Source organism: Gopherus flavomarginatus, chromosome 4 (assembly GCF_025201925.1).
Source record: "Gopherus flavomarginatus isolate rGopFla2 chromosome 4, rGopFla2.mat.asm, whole genome shotgun sequence".
NCBI classification, from domain to species: Eukaryota; Metazoa; Chordata; order Testudines; family Testudinidae; genus Gopherus; species Gopherus flavomarginatus.
This window is the reverse complement of record NC_066620.1, coordinates 37,472,528-37,493,482: the sequence shown is the minus strand read 5'-3', so window position 1 is coordinate 37,493,482 and position 20,955 is coordinate 37,472,528. Positions and strand designations below refer to the sequence as shown.

The following is a 20,955-nucleotide window of genomic DNA, read 5'->3' as shown; positions in this document are numbered from 1 at the left end:
CCCCTAGTGACCTCCTTTACTTACACTACATTGATGACATCATCATATGGACCCATGGGAGGGAGGCCCTTGAAGAATTCCACCTGAATTTCAACAATTTCCACCCAATCATCAACCTCAGCCTGAAACAGTCCACAAAAGAGATCCACTTCCTGGACACTACAGTGCAAATAAGTGATGGTCACATAAACACCACCCTATACCAGAAACCTACTGACCACTATACTTACTATATGCCTCCAGCTTCCATCCAGGACACATCACATGATCCATTGTCTATGGCCAAGCGCTGAGATACAACTGCATTTGTTCCAATCCCTCAGATAGAGACAAACATTTACAAGATCTCAAACAAGCATTCTTAAAACTATAATACCCACCTGGAGAAGTAAGGAAACAGAATGACACAGCGAGATGGGAACCTAGAAGTCACCTACTACAGGACAGGCCCAACAAAGAAAACAACAGAACACCATAGGCCATCACATACAGCCCCCAGCTAAAACCTCTGCAGCGCATCATCAAGGACCTACAACCTATCCTGGAAAACAATTTCCCACCCTCACAGGCCTTGAGAGGAAGGCCAATCCTCGCTTACAGACAATCCCTCAATCTGAAGCAAATACTCACCAGCAACTACACACTACATCACAGAAACACTAACCCAGGAACCAATCCCTGTTGCCTTCTCTGTCTCCATATCTACTCTAGCAACACCATCATAGGACCCAGCTACAACATCAGAGGCTCATTCACCTGCACACTGGTTCTCCACTGGTAAGGTAACTCCCTTCTCTTCATGTGCCAATATATATTTATGCTTGAATCTGTAATTTTCACTCCATGCATCTGAAGAAGTGGGTTTTTTACCCATGAAAGCTTATGCCCAAATAAACCTGTTAGTCTTCAAGGTGTCACTGGACTCCTTGTTGTTTTTATTGCAATCGTATCTGTTTATATTGCAAGGAGAAAAAAGAAAACTTACCCATTTTTACTGAATACCCTTATCCATGCTTGGATGTTTGGTCCCAGCATACACAAGCAGTGTAAAGTAGTAAATGTAGATAGGAGTACTGCAAACAGAAATGTCTCAAGCACTGACCTATAAAGGAGGGATATAACAGAAGTAACTAAAAAAGATTAAGATCAATGAGTCTAAAGTTTAAAAAAAAATTCCAGCTCCATTAGAAAATGTGCACACTAAAATGAATCTAGCAAGAGAAGTTTCTTCTGTTCAGCCTTTAGGAATAAAGGGAAAGGAACACAATATCCCGTCAGCCCCATATCCACTAAACAAACGTAGTAAATCATCTTAAATATTTGGGTCCTGTACAACTTTAACAGACACACTGGTAATTTGTATGGATAGTCACTTTTGAACTAAAGCATCCACTGATTTTTTTTACTTTCCCAAACCTTTCATCTTTCTAGTTTGACTGTGGAAGCAGATAACGAGCTTTACCTGCATGGTGATGTCATTACTCAGCATCTCAATGCCACTTCCAAACAGCAGCCATGACAGAGGCAAAGCAGGTTTCCCCCTATAACTTACATCCCAAATGCTATGATAGGAAGAGACAGCAGGACATGGGACATTTATATAACTACAGTAGAAGCTCAGAGTTACAAACTGACGAGTCAACCACACACTTCATTTGGAACCGGAAGTATGCAATCAGGAGCAGAAAAGACCTCCCACCTCACCCCCCCAACCCCCAACCAAAAAAAGCAAAATATAATACTGTATTTAACATAAACTACTACAAAAATGAAAGGAACATTTAAAAAAAAGTGGACAGGGTAAAAAAACTGTTTCTTTGCTTGTTTCGTTTAAATTAATGTGGTTAAAAGCAGCCTTTTTCTTCTGCATAGTAAAGCTTCAAAGCTGTATTAAGTCAATGTTCAGTTGTAAACTTCTGAAAGAACAACCATAATGTTTTGTTCAGAGTTATGAACATTTCAGAGTTAAGAACAACCTCCATTCCCGAAGTGTTTGTAACTTTGAGGTTCTACTGTACTGAAACTTTCTCATGCAGTTTTTTTTCTCCATCATTTTCCCATGTAGATTATAAAACAGAATGAGCATGTAGTAAAAGGCACGTGGTCAGCTGTCTGTTTTTACTTCCTACTAGTGCCTGCCTCAAAATGTATAGACAATGAGTGAGGTCCTGCCTCTATTGAAATCAACGGGAATTTTGCCATTGACTTCGTTTGGGCCAGAATTTAATCCAAAGCCTTTTAACCAATATTTCTAAGGAGCTTTAAAGCTTTTAGGTGAAGATGGGGTTTTCAGACTTACTCTATTAGTGGTGCTCCATAAAGAACGATAATTCCATGAAACAGTATACATGATATGAAGAAGAACACACAGCATTTTAGAAATCTGGTTACCTAAAAAAAATAACACTAAAATATCAGGATAATGGTCTATAAACAGCACATTAAGCAATATATATTCTTCATTTTATCAACAGTTTCCACTATGCCTGCCTTGGAAACATGCCAATGAAGTTATTACATTGGGCTACTGTTGAAACTAATCATTTAATATACAAGTTTTCCTGTGTTTAGTGTTTTAAAGCACCATCAGCTTAAAAAAATAAAATCACACTTCAGTTTGAAAATGTGTTTTACCTACTGTAGTACTATTACAAATAACACCTACAATAACTATGACTGAGAAGGAAAACATGAAAAAAAATGTTTCCCAGTTTGTTTCCCGTGCAGCTCTGACAGGTACTTTGTTTTATGCTTCTTCTATTCGAATGCATCTTCCACAAAGTACCAAGGAAGATTAAAAAATAAACAAAATATTTTAAAACTTGGCAGAGACACTCAGACATCATAATATATAAAACTATATTTGACTCCAACTACATTTTAAAACTGACTAGATTTCAAGATGACAGTGCCACTTTCAGAAATGGGTATCTAACTTTCTACAATCCTGTAACAGTAGCAAAGAGTCCTGTGGCACCTTATAGATTAACAGACGTTTTGGAGCATGAGCTTTCGTGGGTGAATACCCGCTTCGTCAGGGACCTACAACCCATCCTGGACAATGATCCCACACTTTCACAGGCTTTGGGTGGCAGGCCAGTCCTCGCCCACAGGCAACCTGCCAACCTGAAACATATTCTCACCAGTAACTGCACACTGCACCATAGTAACTCTAGCTCAGGAACCAATCCATGCAACAAACCTCGACGCCAACTCTGCCCACATATCTACACCAGCGACACCATCACAGGACCTAACCAGATCAGCCACACCATCACCGGTTCATTCACCTGCATGTCCACCAATGTAATATACGCCATCATATGCCAGCAATGCCCCTCTGCTATGTACATCGGCCAAACTGGATAGTCGCTACGGAAAAGGATAAACGGACACAAATCAGATATTAGGAATGGCAATATACAAAAACCTGTAGGAGAGCACTTCAACCTCCCTGGCCACACTATAGCAGACCTTAAGGTGGCCATCCTGCAGCAAAAAAACTTCAGGACCAGACTTCAAGGAGAAACTGCTGAGCTTCAGTTCATCTGCAAATTTGACACCATCAGCTCAGGACTGAACAAAGACTGTGAATGGCTTGCCAATTACAGAACCAGTTTCTCCTCCCTTGGTTTTCACACCTGAACTGCTAGAACAGGGCCTCATCCTCCCTGATTGAACTACCTCATTATCTCTAGGTTGCCTGCATATATATACCTGCCCCTGGAAATTTCCACTACATGCATCTGAGGAAGTGGGTATTCACCCAAGAAAGCTCATGCTCCAAAACCTCTGTTAGTCTATAAGGTGCCACAGGATTCTTTGCTGCTTTTACAGATCCAGACTAACACGGCTACCCCTCTGATACTTGAATCCTGTAACAGGAGTTCTCAAACTTCATAGGACTGCAACCCCTCCTGACAACAAAACTTACTACAGGATCCCAGGAGGGGGGAAAGAAGCTTGAGCCTGTCCAAGCCCCACCACCCTGGGGGATGGAGATGGCAAAGCCAAAGCCCCACCTCCTCAGGCTAGGGGGCCAAAGCCCAAGAGCTTCAGCACCAGGCAGGGGGCCTGTAACCCGAGCCCTGCCACCCAAGGCTGAAGCCTTCGGGCTTGGGCTTTGGCCCCGGGACCCAGCAAGTCTAAGCCATCCCTGGCGACCCCATTAAAATGGGGTCATGATCCACTTTGGTGTCCCAACCCGCAGTTTGAGAACCGCTGATGTACATAATATTTTTAAAAATATATCATTAATTTTATAACAATTTAGATGGTACTCATTTGTTACCTGTTTTTCTTCTGTGGGAGTTTGATGAGCAGTTTTGATTAAAAAAGCACCACCCAAAGCTGAGCGGTTCTATTCAACTCAAGTCACAAAGGAAAAGTCCAACATTAGTTAAGTTTCAAGCTCCATGTAAAGTTTTTAGTTGTTTTTTTTGTTCAAGTCACAAACCCTAGAAAGGGGTTTTTTTAAATAATTTTTGTGTTATTTTTTGCCCTTATCAAATAAATCAATGTCACCTAACACGCTATGTTATTGCTTTCAAGATATTTGCCTTGTCAAGCTATTTGACCATCCTCAAGTTCTTAACAACAGCAGTCTAATTCCTTGGCTCAGCACCTGAGGTACAGAAGAAAGGTAGTGTCAAGATGCCTTTGTGCTTCCCCGATCCTGGGCTTGCTGGGTACTGGTCCAGACCCCCATGTTAAAATTAATTTCTTGGTGTTCACATTCCCAATACCTCACCTGCAAAATGTAATACTATAGTGTCTTCTATGAAATTGCAGTGCCTGTGGGAGCTGGCTGGTTGTTCAAGTGACCTTAACTATCCATTCCAATACTTTCCCAATTAATTTTGTCACGCTTTACCTTCATTTCTATGGGCTTGATTAAAAAAAAAAACCCACTTCCAGGATTTCACTCTTTTTCTTTCTCAAATTATTGTTATGGCCTTAACAACTATTAACTGCAGAGGAGAACAAACCTCTCCATAATGCTGGCTTAGGCCCTGATCCTGCAGTGACTTGTGTGTATATAGACCTCTGCATTCACAGAGTCCCACAGACTTCTGCCAGCGTGGAGCTTATTGGAGGATCACAGTCTTAGGCTATAAACCACCAGTTCTTGAAAACACAGTAAGACTTATCTCAGCCAGGAACCCTGGGTTCGCTGACAGTGTCAGAGGTAGAAAGATCCCAGCTGGACTGGAGTTGGCAGCATCAGGATTCCTGGGTCCTCTACCTGACTCTGGGAAGGCAGTGGGGTCTAGTAGTTAGAGTACAGTAATGCTCCCCCCTGAAAACTTCAGTAGAAGAGAATGTTTAACACTGATGAAAATACTGGAAAACTCGTTTCAAAAGGTAATACACATTTACTCAGATCATTTACAAAGGCCAAGATTTGACAACCAAGCACCTGAATGTATTTTGTCCTTTCACTTTCCAAGATGATTCTTCCAGTAAAAAGACAGTCAAACCTCCCTCAAAGCTACTGACATTAAGCTAACTACACAAATCTTACCTTGTGAGCAAATGAAATTCTCTTAGAAGATGGATTTGGTTTAAGTATTATATACAAGATTATATTTACAGTAGTTACACAAATAGAACAGATGCACAACCAGATAAGGTGTGTTCCCAAAACTGAGAAGTTCTCCAAGAAGAGAGGTGGAACAGTAGTTGTTAGGATAATGGACAAAACAGAGACAACGTTGGCAGACAGCAGTCTCTTTATTTCTGTATCTTTCATGGTGTTCTATCTTGAATATCCACCTACAATAAAGCAAACAACATTATTGTAGTTAACTACTGAAAGGTTTAAGAGGAAGGAAAAATATTTTTCCTGGTTAGAATGCATAGTAAGATAAATTATGTGCTGTTCTAAAATAGAAAACTCAGTTTAAGAGCAATCGTTATGTTTCATTCCCAAAAAGTTTCAGAATTAAAAAGCTAGCAATAAAATACTTCAAAATTGGTTACCCAATGGTTCAAAAGCTGGCTGAACTGAATACTCACACAGCCTAGATGATGCTGATTCACTGCTGATTAATTTGATTTTGAGACAACTAATAGGAACATTTTTGATGATTTTTTTATACACAACATTCCTCTGAAGTGTTTGCAACAACACTGTATACTGGTTCCCATGGTTGAGCACAAAGAGAAAATACATACAAACAAAAATGAAACTCAGCATTTTCATTCTCCATGTGAACAAAAGCACACACAGCGTAAACAAAAAGTAATCAAACAGCACAAAAAAGAAAAGATTTGAAAAAAATATACATTTTCATAATTTTAAGTTTTAAAACATGGGGCCATAGAAAAATATAAATTATAAATTGATGGAAACCTTTTAAAGAGCTGATGCAATCTTCATCCTTAACTATACACTTCTAGTAAACTTAAATTTGTAGCTGTTTGGGAGGAAGGGCATTCAAATAACTAAGATTTAACCTTTACTACATACAACCAAAAAGAAACTCAAGAACCTAACTCTCCAGCCCACCCTCTCCTGATTTTCTGATATATGGAGAATCCAATTACACAGTCTTGCAAGATACACTGGGGAGGGGAAGGGTTATTATTATTCTGTACTATTCTTTGCAACCTGTAATTCGCAACAGATTGTGATAATGCTTCCTGCTACAACATCTGATGCATGGGCCATGCCGATGTTTGCATCCCCAGGCAGTGACAGTCTGCACCACAGGCTTTGTGCCATCAGACAATTTGCAGAGAGGCAAAATGTCACGACCTGCTTTCTTCTTAGCCTATGTGCAAGGTGCCTCAGTCGGCATGCGTCCAGGATTCACCCTCAAATTTGGTCAGCAGCAGGCCCAGCAGCCTATGGAACAGTGCTTCTATATCAGGGGTCGGCAACCTTTCAGAAGTGGTGTGCTGAGTCTTCATTTATTCACTCTGATTTAAGGTTTGCCGTGCCAGTAATACACTTTAACATTTTTCGAAGGTCTCTTTCTATAAGTCTATAATATATAACTAAACTATTGTTATATGTGAAGTAAACAAGGTTTTTAAAATGTTTAAGAAGCTTCATTTAAAATTACATTAAAATGAAGAGCGCCCTGGACCGGTGGCCAGGACCCAGGCAGTGCGAGTGGCACTGAAAATCAACTCATGTGCTGCCTTTGGCACCGTGCCATAGGTTGCCTACCCCTGTTCTATATCCTGGGAAATTTCCCACAATCTGGGACTCTTTGAGTAAAATGTTTTGAATGAAAATTCCCAATTTCCCAAGTTGAAACATTTTACTCACAAATTCCCAGGTTCTGGGAAATTTCTCAAAATACAGAAACACTGTAAAAAGCTTTATCTGGAAATTTTTCACCAGATTTGGGAAATTTTTAGCACTAGGTTGGGAAATGTTGACATCAGGATATACAGAAGCACTGCTATGGAAGAAAGGAGTCAGGTGGGGGAGCAGCCTACCAGGGGAAGGAGACCAACAGGGGAGCTGCCTGCAGGGGGAGAAAGACGGGGGGAAGCAGCGGGAGGAGAAGCCGGCGGCGGGGGAGAGAGAGAGACGGGGGGGAGAGAGACTGGAGGAGAATCCGGCGCGGGGGAGGGGGGGAAGCAGCGGGTGGAGAAGCCAGCGGCGGGGGGGGGGGGGGAGAGAGAGACGGGGGGGAGAGAGACTGGAGGAGAATCCGGCGGGGGGGGGGAGAAGCCGCGGGAGGAGAGGCATTGGGGGGAGCAGCCGGGTGGGGGTGGGGGTGGCGGTAAGGCCGTATTCCTCTTACCTGAGTCTTACCCATGAGGCAGTGGGCGCGGCTACGCCGAACGCGAGGTCAGAGGTCACGGGGCTCACCTGCTCCTTCTTTCTAGTCTCTGCGTCGGTAGCCGCGCGGCGCTCAATACAGAGGAAACAAGGGTTGAGATTGACAGGTGGTGGGGACCAATCAGGCTAACGGGCTATGTGATTTGGGTAAGCCGATAGGCTGTATGTGGGGGGAGGGCGAGGCGGAGGCCGGAAGCGGATGTAGGAAGTGGAGGTTTGTTTACGTTTTTACTGCAGCTGTTTCCCCGCGGCTGCGCGGCTCCGGCTCAGCATGGTCTGCGAGAAGTGTGAGTATCCGCGGGCAGCCTCCCCTTCCCTTCCCCCCCCGCGCAGCCCTTCCCGCTAGCGCGTCGGCATTGAGACCGCCCCCTCCCGGAGCCTGCGCTGGAAGCGCGCGTTGAACCCCCGCTGAGGGTCTCAATCACGAGACTGTCTTGTCCCTTCCGCCGCCCCCCGGCCCGGTAGGGGCAGGGTGCCCAGCGGCCTCCCCGCTGTCCGCTTTCCTTCCCCGCTCTCTGAGCAGCTGGTAGACCCGCGGGGGCAGGTCTCCCCTGCGGGCTGGGCCTCATCTCCACTCCCCCCCCCCTTCCCTGGCTAGTAGGTGGGGACCGAGACGGGCACAGCTATGGGCTGAACTGCCCAGGTTGTGTGGCGCACCTGTTGCTTGGCGGCCCCTCGATGTTCGCACCGCTGCCTCTTGGCTCTCCCTGCTCTCGCCTTACGTCCTGATCCTGTGCCATTGCTTCTGTGGGTGAACAGGCCTCTCTCACGAAAGGAACCTATAGAGGCCAAGCACAGCCTGGCTTCTGACGGGGAGCTTGCTGAGCACTGACTCCAGAAATACATATTTAATAACATTTGTAGTAATAAGCAGCATTTGCGTAGAGACCTTAATGAGAACTAGTCTAGTTCTCTTTCCCCCCCGCACCCTGTGTATGTTCTGTTATAGGTGAGAAGAAACTTGGCACTGTGATTACACCTGACACATGGAAGGATGGAGCAAGAAACACTACAGGTACTGCATTTAAAGAGTTACTTCACTGAGGAAGAATTTTTTCTCTTATTACACAAAGAGATGTCAGTAGATAAGCTCGTCTCCCTCTTCTGCCCTTCGTTTTAGTCAGATTTTTTCCCATGATAATTCAGTCTACTGGGAATGTAATTAGCTTGATCTTCTATGGTGTTGTATGTATTTCTACTATATTGCAGTACGAAATAATGACGTGTGTAAACATGGACTTAGAGGTCCTGTCGTCTCACATCTTAATCCTTAGGGTACCTTGTATTCATTTTTTCCACCCATTTATTTGCTTTAGTTCACTTACCCTCTACGTTTTACTTTGCACCTCAATTTTGCAGTGAGTTCTGTGCAGTGCTGTTGTCCACCCACCTGGGGCTTTACGTAGTAATGCTTTGAAGTCAATAGGAAAAGGAACCAGACCTTTTCCCATTCTTTCCTCCTTGACCAAAACCTGTATCAAATTAACTGTACAATAGAAATGAGAATTCATATATTGTAGAGATTCTCTGATGGAAGTTTCTGTAAATGTACAAAATATTAAGTATGCATCCTCTAAGTGTTGTGTTTTCATACACTGTCTTGACGCTGCAGGTAAACAAGCCGACCTGGCCTGGCCGCCAGGGGCTTTCCCTAAACAAGTGGCAAACCGTCTTTGAGAACCACTGCTGTAGATAACTTTTCATTGTTTATAATATATTGCACTTCCGCTACATTTAGTGTATAGCAGTAGTAATATGAGAACTCAATGTGTGTTGTATTGGACTTCCAAGACTTATGACGTTTCTGGGCTCTTGTTTTGAATGAACCTTTTCCCCCTTATTTGATCAAGCCTGGGAGGGGCATTTGGGTGTGTCTTTTGTTTTTAATTTAGTAAATAAGCTTTTTACAAATAACTTTGATATTAGTCAGTTTATCTTTCCTCCATAAAGAAAGTGGCGGACGAAAACTAAATGAAAATAAGGCACTGACTTCAAAGAAGGCCAGGTTAGTATTGCAATTGTAACTTTACTCAGATAAGAATAAAGGTCTCATACAAGTTTTGGCCCCAGTACAAACTTTTTTATGTATTTCTGGGTAATTTTTAAAACTGATATACAATTCTCATTCTATTTGTCTGATAGAATGCAAGCTATTTGAGGCAAAGACCGTGCAATATTATGATGCTATAAATATTTGTAAACAAACATATGCATTTTCAGATTCATCTTGTACTGCTGTGTTCTTCCTAGAACACAGAAATACAACTGCCCAAACTTTGCAATGCTTAAGTCCACCGTAAACTTACATATATCTGCAGAGTTGTGCACTCATGTCTTATTTTAGATTTGGAGAGGAAGGATTTGATATTGTTTAGGAATTGGGAGATCTGGGTTCTGTTATTGCAGCGTGGGCAAACTTTTTGGCCTGAGGGCCACATTGGGGAATAGAAATTGTATGGCAGGCCATGAATGCTCACAAAATTGGGGTAGGGGTGTGGGCTCTGGGGTGGGGCTGCGGGTGAGGAGTTTGGGCTGTAGGAGGGTGCTCTGCGTTGGGACTGAGGGGTTTGCATAGTGGGAGGGGGATCAGAGTTGGGGCATGGGGAGAGGCTCAGAGGGTGCAGGCCACCCCCATGTTGTTGCGTCTCACAGGACTTCCTGTGAGACCATGAGTCACTGAGAAACCGTTGAGTGCCTGTTTATCCACTTGTAAAGTAGTGTGATAGATTTGGCCTCATCGGAGTGTTGAGGCTTAATTCACTTTTTGCAAAGTGCTTAGAGACCATAGGTGAAAGGTGTGAAAGTGCAAAATATTCTATCATTAATAGTTTACAAATAAAGACTTGTATTTGATCAGCTTTGTCTACACACTGCAGGGATGTGCAGTGGGCTATATTATTAGCTTCCATTTGCCATATTTGGCCTTAGGACTCTTTGAACGTCTCTCTCCTAGGCCAGTCTTTCTACATTGTATCTTCATAGTCACGTCAAATTCAATGGTTTTGCAGTTATCATGATGAGGCAGATGGGAGTATTTTCTCCTGTTGCTTTTACATGAACGTCTGATGTGTGGAATATTTTATTTTTTTCATCCTAGATTTGATCCTTATGGGAAGAACAAATTTGCAATATGCCGGATTTGTAAGAGTTCTGTTCATCAGCCAGGGTCTCACTACTGCCAGGGATGTGCTTATAAAAAAGGTGAGATTTATGTAGCATGACTTTTCCTTCCCCATCCCAGCTTAAATTTAGTGCACAAATGGAACTCCACTTGTTTTAATTTTAGGCATCAAAAATAGTAGAGCTGAAGAATAATTCAAGCTTACCTGGGTAGGTTTATGGAAAACCATTATTGAAGGTTGCTGTTGCTGAGCAACTTCATGATCTCTCTTAATATAAAATAATGTGATTGTGTTTGAAATTCATTTATAGATTCATAGATTCTAAGGCCAAGAAGGGACCATAATGATCATCTAGTTTGACCTCCTGTATAATGCAGGTCATAAACTTCCACCCCAGAATGCCCCAGAGCATATATGCAGTCTTAATTTAAAAATTCCCAGTGAAGGAGGCTCCATCATGACCATTGTTAAAGTGTACCAACGGTTAATTAACCTTACTGTTAGAAATGTATACCTTATTTCCAGTCTGAATTTGTCTAGCTTCAATTTCCAGCCATTGGATCTTGTTACACCTTTGCTACAGTTTTCCCATATAGTCTGAAATTTTACTTTATATTTAATAGTCTCACACCAAAAGAAGTTATCTTTAGGTGCCTGGAGCATACAAGCCTCACAAGGCCTCTGATTCTGGCTGTGTAGCACAAAAGGAAGAGAGGGGAACCCAGTTTGTGAGAGAATTGAGTGATGGTGGTTCCTGAAGAGTGCATATGTCAGTGGCTGTCTTTGTGATTGACTCTGACTTCCCATGAACCCAGTTGCAATTTGTGGCAATCAAATGGAGCAACTATGCCACAGTCAGTAGAGGGATAATGCTAATTTTATTGAAGGAGACTTACTAAATGAGACTTGCACTAAGCTGAAACTGAGAAGAAGTAAAAGTTAAAGATCAAATCAGTAGCACAAAGAAGCAGACCATTGCAATGCATCCATTATGGTCTATACAACAGTGTTTCCATACCATTGAGCTGGGCACACACAGGGGTGAGTTAATACTCCATTCCTGACTCTAAACTTCCTAACTCTTATTTGTTTACAGCAGACTTGTAATTATATTTAGGGCTGTCAATTAATCGCAGTTTGGCAACCGATTAACGCAAAACAAATTAACTAGATTTTTTTTAAAAGTCATGATTAATCACAGTTTTAATCACACTGTTAAGCAATAATAGAATACCAATTTAAATGTATTATAAATATTTTTGGATGTTTTCTACATTTTCAAATACATTAATTTCAATTGCAACGCAGAAAACAAAGTGTACAGTGCTCACTCGATTACTTTTATTACAATCATTTGCAAAAAAGATAAACAAAAAACAGTATGTTTCAATTCATCTGATACAAGTACTGTAGTGCAATCTTTTTATTGTGAAAGTGCAGAACTTGTAGTTGATATTCACCCCTTCTTGTCAACTGTTGGGAATGGGCCAAATCCATCCTAAATGAATTGGCCTCGTTAGCACTGACCCCCCACTTGGTAAGACAACTTCCATCTTTTCATGTACTGTATATTTATACCTGCTACTGTGTTTTCCACTCCATGCATCTGATGAAGTGGGTTATATTCCACAAAAGCTTATGCCCAAAAAATTTTTAGTCTCTAAGGTGCCACAAGGACTCCTCTTTGTTTTTACTAAGACAAACAAGTTTGTTTACATTTACGGGAGTTAATGCTGCCTGCTTCTTACTTACAATGTCCTTTGAAAGTGAGAACAGGTGTTTGCATTACATTCTTGTAACCAGCGTTGCAAGGTATTTACATGCCAGATGTCCTAAACATTAGTATGACCCTTCATGCTTCGACTTGTAGGCACTACAATACTTGTATGAGTTGAATTGAAAAATACTATTTCTTTTGTATATCTTTTTTACAGTGCAAATATTTGTAATAAAAAATAATGTAAAGTGAGCACTGTACATTTTGTATTCTGTGTTGTAATTTAAATTAATATATTTGAAAATGGAGAGAAACAACCAAAAATATTTATAATAAATTTAAATTGGTTTTCTATTATTTTTAACGGTGCAATTAAAACTGCGATTAATTGTGACTATTTTTTAATCTCATGATTAATTGCAATTATTTTTAATTGTTTGACAGCCCTAATTATATTAGTTATATATGTTGATATTTTAAATGTTAGTGATTTACCCATAGTGTAGCTGTATCGTTGAGACATAAACTGCTTTAGCAGCTGTAATATCGCTACTGCATAGTTTGCAATTTCCTATAAAAATCAAGAGCATACACAAACAACTTGAGAATGAGAGCTCATTCTATTCATCCATCAACTTTTCCTGTTTAACAGCTTTTTGGAAGAGATTCTTTATAAAGACTTACAGCCATGAAAATCTTTGAAAAGAAATTTACCCAAACAAGACTCTTAATATGACTTGCACACCTTATTCTTCATTTTTAGGCATCTGCTCAATGTGTGGGAAAAAAGTCTTGGATACCAAGAACTACAAACAAACATCTGTCTGATTATGTTAAGTGAGGACTTTATGCACTTGTTTCTGAAAATCTTTGTACAATTTAACTTCTAATCTAAAATAGCTTGTGAATATTATTAGAGAGTAATATGTGTCTGAAGAAAAAACTGAAAGACACATTTGACTAGAAGTCCAAGAGATCTGACATTTATTATTTTAGCAGTAAACTTACTGATGTTTTAAAATAATGGTTTTACACATATTGATATTGTACTGAATTGCAATGAGATGTCTACTTAGTATTCAAATCGAAACTACCACCATCATATCTCAGATTCTCAGACTTTGTATTCCCGCTAGTCCACTGTTAGTTTTGACTCGACCACTTACATAATAGTGTAAACATTTTGTAAATGCTTAAAATATGAGATCATGTCAACTCATTAAAGTTGTTGTTCCTGTTCAGTTTTCATTTACTTTATTTTCTGATAACCTTACATATTTGTAACTTTCCACATTAAAAAACGAATGGTTACAGTTTTGTCCTACACTGTGGAATGTTGCTGTGTAGGTATGAACAACACTTCACTCTTGTTGAGACTTCTCAATGGTTTATTAACTGGAGTAATGTTGATCAAATTAAAACAAATGATCTGAATACTAAATAAAAAATAAACCCAACCCATTACTATTGATAATTCAAATTAATAACTGCCAGTTTACTTCAATTAATGTTACCTTTGCAGCTGAGGTTAGATAGCCGAATGCTTTAGAAATATCAAGTCTCCTCTTTGAGATTAGTTATTACACCCATTTTGCACAGGGATGTCTACTTGCTCAAGACCATAAAATGTATCCTAATGCTAGTCCTCTCATATTCTTCATGTCCTACTGTAGCTGGAGTGTAGTCTTAAACAGCTATTTTGGAACGAAGTTTCTTGAATGCTGTGCTAGTATAAATGCTTCAATAGAACTATGAAAAGTGACCTTCACAAACTGAGTAGGAGGGACTGAAGCTGTACATCCACTTTCCTGGGAAGGAGGGTGCTTATTTGAGAGAGAGAATCTAGAAATGGTATGTTTGTCAACATGAGCACACATGTATGAACTTTAGCTGGTGCTGTTCCTTATTATAGTATTCTTACTGGCCCGTGGCTAATCATAGAAAATTAGGGCTGGAAGAGACCTCATGAGGTCATCTAGTCCAACCCCCTGCTCAAAGCAGGACCCACCCCAAATAAATCATCCCAGCCAGGGCTTTGTCAAGCTGAGCCTTAAAAAGCTCTAAGGATGGAGATTCCACCACTTCCCTAGGTAACCCATTCCAGTGCTTCACCACCCTCCTAGTGAAAAAGTTTTTCCTAATATCCAACCTAGACCTCCTCCACTGCAACTTGAGACCATTGCTCCTTGTTCTGTCATCTGCCACCACTGAGAACAGCCTAGCTCCATCTTCTTTGAAACTCCCCTTCCGGTAGTTGAAGACTGCTATCAAATCCCCCCTCACTCTTCTGCAGACTAAATAAACCTAGTTCCCTCAGCCTCTCCTAATAAGTCGTGTGCCCCAGCCCCTTAATCATTTTTGTTGCCCTCTGCTGGTCTCTCTCCAGTTTGTCCACATCCTTTCTGTAGTAGGGGGCCCAAAACTGGACCCAATACTCCAGATATGGCCTCACTGGTGCTGAATAGAGGGAACTAATCACTTTCCTTGATCTGCTGGCAGTGTTCCTACTGATGCAGCCCAATATGCCGTTAGCTTTCTTGGCAACAAGGGCACACTGCTGACTCATAACCAGCTTCTTATCCATTGTAATCCTGAGGTCCTTTTCTGCAGAATTGCTGCTTAGCCAGTCGGTCCCCAGCCTGTAGCAGTGCTTGGGATTCTCCATCATGTGCAAGAAATATTAATAAAAGTACTACAAACACCATGAGCTAAAGGACTGTTAACTATTTATAGCAGCCTAAATCAAGAGAATGCTCTTCCAAAGCTATCAGGACTTGTAGGGGTTTAAGTCTTTAGAATCCTCCTGTCTGCTCCCACTGAAATATCACTTAAGCACTGATAGTAGCATATGCGCCATCTACAGCTACACAAGGATTTGTTTTTGTTTCCTTATATGTAATATTTTTTTCTAAGGGTCTATGTATAGGTTCCACCTTCAGCTCCTGGAAACCCTGGCTGGTAAGCCTTCCTTGTTAATTAAGCAGCACACACAGTCCACCAGGGTACCTCCACCAAGCATCTTTATTATTGTTTATATTCTAGGTACATCCCAGCAGCTACATAAAGCCTCTTTCTACTCCCTGATTTAGCCTTTTATACTTCTTGCTTTCTTCTCAGAGCTGTCCAGCTGGTGAGATCATTAGTTCATCAAGCTTCATACAAAAGCAGCAAAGAATCCTATGGCACCTTATAGACTAACAGACATTTTGGAGCATGAGCTTTCGTGGGTGAATACTCACTCCGTCGGATGCATGTAGTGGAAATTTCCAGGGGCAGGTATATATATGCAAGCAAGAAGCAAGCTAGAGATAACGAGGTTAGTTCAATCAGGGAGGATGAGGCCCTGTTCTAGCAGTTGAGGTATGAAAACCAAGGGAGGAGAAACTGGTTTTGTAGTTGGCAAGCCATTCACAGTCTTTGTTTAATCCTTCATACAGGTGCAAGTGATCCCTTCCAAACCCAAACTAACTTAGTCACTCCTACTTTAACTACACCCGGTGGCAGGGGTGTTCTAAGTGGCTGGCTTCCAGTGACCTCAAATTATGGCGGCTGACATCACCCCATCACAGGATCCCTTCCCTTGCTACCACTATCCCTTTTTGCCTGATTTGCAACTCCCTTCAGCTATCATTCAGATGTTGTTTCATTCTGCGAATAGCTGTACTTAGTTTAATTTTTCTCTTGCTGTCACAACTATTACTGAAACAACTTTATGACTCACCCAAGAAATACTGCAAACTGTTGGTGGTGATATTTCGTGATGGGAGATGGAGAAAACTGAGCTATGAAGAAAACATTAGGTGTGGCAAGCCATTCTGTTTGCAGCCTTTCTTTTCCAAACTGCCCTACTGCAGCAGAGCTGGATGCAGGTTTTGTAGGGTCCTGTATTGACATAAGCCCTGTTGGCTGTCAGTATTCAGCATAAAACAGTTGCAGGGGAAGGGTTTGGCAACCAGGCCAGGGATTAAAGAACTGTTAATGAGGGGGATAGGGAACAAGGGAAATGAAAGTGTTAGCTTTTGGGATGGAATATGACAGGAGTGTAGATCATATGTCTTGATAGTGACCTCAAGTAAGTCTTTTGTGATGGGGATGGTTTCCCCACAGTAGAGCCCTATGCAGCTACACACTTGGATAAGGGAGAGGGCTGGCCGAGTGCTTCAGAGTGGTGCCTGTTACTAACTCCTGTATGGTAGTTTGAATGTATCTCTCAGAGCAGCAGTATCTGCCACTGCATATTTCATACTCCTAGTAGAAAGAGGCCATGGTGATGGCTGTAATAGTGGTGCTGTGTCTCAGCAAATTATCTTTTGACAAAGACCTAAAGAAATATGTGATGGAAAACCTTTCAAGTTCCTTTTCTGTCCCAGGTAGGGAAGTGACAGTAATGTTGCTCTGCTCAGCCAGCAGTCACTGGTTGAAATACACTACTTTTACCTCCTGAGGTGTGCTTCTACTCCTGTGGAAACTACTAGGGCAAAAATTGTGTAAGTGCTCTAACATGACAGTTTTAAAACTTCTGTTTGCCTTGTTTGCACAGAGCTGATGTGTCATCAAAAATTGATGGGAAAAGACTGGTATTCACAAGATCATTATAAGCACAGTAATTTCTTTAAATGCCCTAATTTCTTCCTTTGCCTCTGCCAGGCCATGCCTTGACCTTCTTTGGAGGCAGTCTTGGATCTTCCATCTTCCTGTTTTAGGGAGAGGCTGGTAAAAGCATGGTTATTAAATTCAGTGGAGCTCTGCTGATTTACACCAGAAGAAAATGGGGTCCAGTGGAAGAACAGTGTAAAATCAAGTCCAGTAAGACATCTGTGATGCATCTTTTTAATTGGGTAACACTCAGCATGTCTCCCATTTCACACCCTAGTCAAAAGCTTCACCCATGTAAAAGTTCAGACTAAGAGTAGATAAGGAAAGACCTCTTTCTGTGTAACCAACTCCAGCACATAAGTCTCTAACTTGAAAAAAAATCTTGTATGTCAGGAAGTGTATGTTTTCTCTGTCCACTGTGAGAGCAGAAGCTAAAGTGGCATATTCTGAAAACTAGGATGGGATGCAGTATCTGCCTTATATGGATGAGGGATAGCTCAGTGGTTTGAGCATTGGCCTGCTAAAACCAGGGTTGTTAGCTCAGTCCTTGAGGGGGCCACTTAAGGATCTGGGGCAAAATCAGTACTTGGTCCTGCTAGTGAAGACAGGGGGCTGGACTCAATGACCCTTCAGGGACCCTTCCAGTTCTAGGAGATAGGTGTATATTAAAAAAAAAAAAAAAAAAAAAAAGGAATGAAGAGTTAACAGGAGTCTGATATCTCAGCCCACTTTGCTGCACCTAGAGGATTTGTCAGGTCTGATTTGTTGTTAGATTCAGCTGGAGAGGAGGTGGGTCTTCATAAAAGAAATCAGTGAATGCTACAGGTGAAATCCAAGGAAAAGACCCAGTAAAGAGGATTTCTCTCTCTGGGGAAAGCTGATGGAAGAAGGCTATAGGGATGGAATCCCTATGAAGGCCCTGGAAATGTGACAAGGATGAGAGAGACAGTCCTGAGGTTTTATGTTCCACAAGAGAGCAGTTGGCAGGACCTATGGAGAAGCCAAAGACCTGTGAACTAGAGGAGAGACTAGACTGAGTGAAGAAGCCCCATGACGGTATGCTTTTCTTACGTCAGAACGGTGGGATTAAAATGTGATCTGGCCAGAAGGCTGAGAAGAAAACTATGGGACTGGAGTGACTGTCAGCAGAGGGTATTAGAGTGGAAAAAACTACTGCACCTGCCAAGCTATGTGGAGGCACATGTTGTGGTGAGTCAACTTTTTCACATAGCATAAATGGGAATCTTTTGCCTTGATGAGGTAAAATCAATGCTGTTAAGAGACATTACGCTCCTACAGCAAGAGGAGATTATAGGATGCTCATTTCCAGTTTTCTGTCTGAAAATTAGATTGTTCAGTTAGTCTGTTCAGGCTCACATGCCTGTTACTGGCTGTACCTTTTCCAATTCTAGTAATATAATTCTTATTTTCTGTGTTCCCCCCAGGTTAAAATGTATTTCTATATTATTGCTATATTCTTCAATGTGTCCTGTTCAGTGTGCTGATGAGATCTGATTACACATATGATTGCTCAGTGTTAGGAGTTGGACTTGTAAACCAAGTAATTCTAATCACATGAAAGAATTAAACTGGATGTATATTGTGTTGTGATGCATGGCTAGAAAGTGTTAAACATCCTGCAAAATAAATAACCCTCAAAAGACCTGCGGGGAGATAATGTTTGTGTTTTTGTGTATTTACATATGTATGATTAGGGTCAACAATGTAATCAGCAGTCCCTGTCTGTGCTGTATTCTGATAATTCAGAGGTCAAAAGAACATCTTATCATTTAAATGAGTTGTAAACACAGGGTATCTTGGTATTCATCTCTCTTTGAAATGTACTGTGAGGTGGAGGAACAAGCAAATGGCCTTATTTTAATTCTATAGCTAAGTACGGGTGATGGGCCTCCTTCAAAGTCATGCTAATTACCTTTTGAACTCCAACTTGTCAAAAGACATGAAATTGTATAAAAGATCTTTGGGTCTTGATTCTGTCATCTCAGATCGGCTTAGGCTTCATCAGGGGAAGTTTGAGTCACAAGACTGAGGTCCCAGTTATGCCCTGAATATTTGGATATTGGACTATAACCTATAAACTATTTCTGGAAGAACTCTTTGCAACTACAAAGCTCACCATCTATGCTATGAATCTGAACCTCAATGAATTGAACTCATGTCTGTATGTATATTGATCTTTTAACTATACTCTGTCTCTTGCATCCGACAAAGTGAGTATTCACCCACGAAAGCTCATACTCCAATACGTCTGTTAGTCTATAAGGTGCCACAGGACTCTTTGCTGCTTTTACAGATCCAGACTAACATGGCTGATATCTGTCTCTGTTGTTTTTTAATACATTTTAGTTTAGTTAATAAGAATTGGCTGTAGCATGTATTTGGGTAAGACATGAAACATTCATTAACTTGGGAGGTAATGTGTCCGATCCTTTGGGATTGGTAGAACCTTTTCTTTTATATGATGAAATAAGATTTTCAGAAATCATCATACTTGACTTAGGTACCTGGATGGAGGCCTGAGCCTGGATAACTTTAAGGCAACTGTGTTCCTTGGACTTCAGAGTAACCAGTGAGGTAATAAAGAAGCTGTTTTATGCTGGCTTGGTCAAGCTAAGTATTGGAATATCTACAAGCTCTTTGGGGATTGTCTGCCCCATTCTTTGCAGTTCACCCTACTTGAGTGACCACAGCTGGCTCCCCTCTAGGACCCCAGTCACATGTGTATTTGCATAAATGAGCTTTATGCTAATAAAAAAGCACTTCAAAAATTATTGCAAAAACCAGTTTGTGCATATTAAGTTAAACCCTAGAGTTTGGTGTACTCTGGTATTTATAAACCAGTCTGCAAGGCAATGGTAGGATTTCCCATGTGCTGTAGAAATGTGATTCCCATCTTTTTTCTTTTAATTGGATCAGAATATGTGAAGTATGTTTCCAAATTAGCCTGCTCCACATGTGTTTTGATTTCCAATTAGATGGGGACTTAAGTTGATGGACTCAACTCCTCGATTCTGTTGATATGTACTAAACGGGTGTTTTTCATTACACTATATAAATACCCTCTTTTGTCTTCCTAATATTTACCCATATCTTTACTTCCAAAATGTGATTGTCTGTAGCTTTTTCTCAGTCATACAAAGTGAATGTTTTCTGCATTCTGTAAATGCTGGTGTTGAATGTACTTAAAATTTCTTTTGCTACCCACTTAAGAATAATCATGATTATTCTTATTTTTAAAGTGTTTTACTGTGTTTGTATCCATTTTATGACTATCTCTCTAAACATACCGACGTCCGAACGAAATGCTGCTGTGTGGGTAATACACATCTCAGGATAAGTAGGGGTATTCCTCTTTTGTACTGCATGTACGCAATGCTGTATTACACTAAATAACTTGTGCTTGCATGGCAGCTTTTATTTGAAGTTCTCAAAGCTCTTCATCCTCAACAGCCTTTTGAGCTAGATAAGGTCTTTTACAAATGGGAAAACTGAAGCACAGACAGGTCACACAGGGCCAAAGCTAGGAACAAAACCCAGGAGTCCTGAGCTCCACTCCCCTTCCCTTCCCTAACCACTTGAGCACAATGTCAGGTGGTCCAGTGCCTTTGTTTACTGGAGAAGGTTTAGTATCTTCAGTGTCATTTCAGTTTTGTTCAATCCTTGTTGTCCTGGTTTGACATATTGAGGAGTGTGGAGAT

The 20,955-nt window shown here is 41.1% G+C and overlaps 2 protein-coding genes across 6 annotated transcripts in view; one reads left to right on the top strand and one right to left on the bottom strand.

Annotated features, from left to right (window-relative positions):
• PIGF (phosphatidylinositol glycan anchor biosynthesis class F) overlaps positions 1-7,870 on the bottom strand; it is a 63,741-nt gene extending 55,871 nt beyond the window's left edge. Inside the window, exons 1-4 of one of the 2 annotated variants that reach the window (XR_007774162.1) lie at positions 7,764-7,870; positions 5,525-5,775; positions 2,300-2,391; positions 986-1,102 (exon numbers count right to left, since the gene is read on the bottom strand). Coding sequence is in view for 1 of the 2 variants with exons in the window: in XM_050951949.1 (XP_050807906.1) it covers positions 986-1,102; positions 2,300-2,391; positions 5,525-5,752 (437 nt within the window). In the remaining variant the exon portion in view is untranslated. The remainder of the gene's footprint in view (positions 1-985; positions 1,103-2,299; positions 2,392-5,524; positions 5,776-7,763) is intronic. The other variant, XM_050951949.1, reaches the window with a different exon arrangement.
• A 107-nt stretch (positions 7,871-7,977) lies between these two features.
• Positions 7,978-20,498, top strand: CRIPT (CXXC repeat containing interactor of PDZ3 domain). 4 transcript variants are annotated; one of them, XM_050951978.1, is made up of 5 exons: positions 7,978-8,088; positions 8,751-8,816; positions 9,752-9,806; positions 10,899-11,002; positions 19,758-20,498. In XM_050951978.1, exons 1-5 carry the CDS (start codon positions 8,073-8,075, stop codon positions 19,775-19,777), a joined length of 261 nt encoding a protein of 86 aa, XP_050807935.1. In that variant the 5' UTR covers positions 7,978-8,072; the 3' UTR covers positions 19,778-20,498. The 4 variants fall into 4 exon arrangements, with proteins under 4 accessions (XP_050807935.1, XP_050807932.1, XP_050807931.1 ...); XM_050951975.1 differs by lacking the exon at positions 19,758-20,498 and adding an exon at positions 17,288-18,900; XM_050951974.1 differs by lacking the exon at positions 19,758-20,498 and adding an exon at positions 13,404-13,881.
• Positions 20,499-20,955: the final 457 nt, after the last annotated feature.

Bases quoted from the DNA above. Each gene is read 5' to 3' on its own strand.
- CRIPT (XM_050951974.1), top strand. The intron at 8,817-9,751 runs GTACTGCATTTA...TCCTCCATAAAG, and splicing joins TGGAGCAAGAAACACTACAG to AAAGTGGCGGACGAAAACTA. The intron at 11,003-13,403 runs GTGAGATTTATG...CTTCATTTTTAG, and splicing joins GGGATGTGCTTATAAAAAAG to GCATCTGCTCAATGTGTGGG.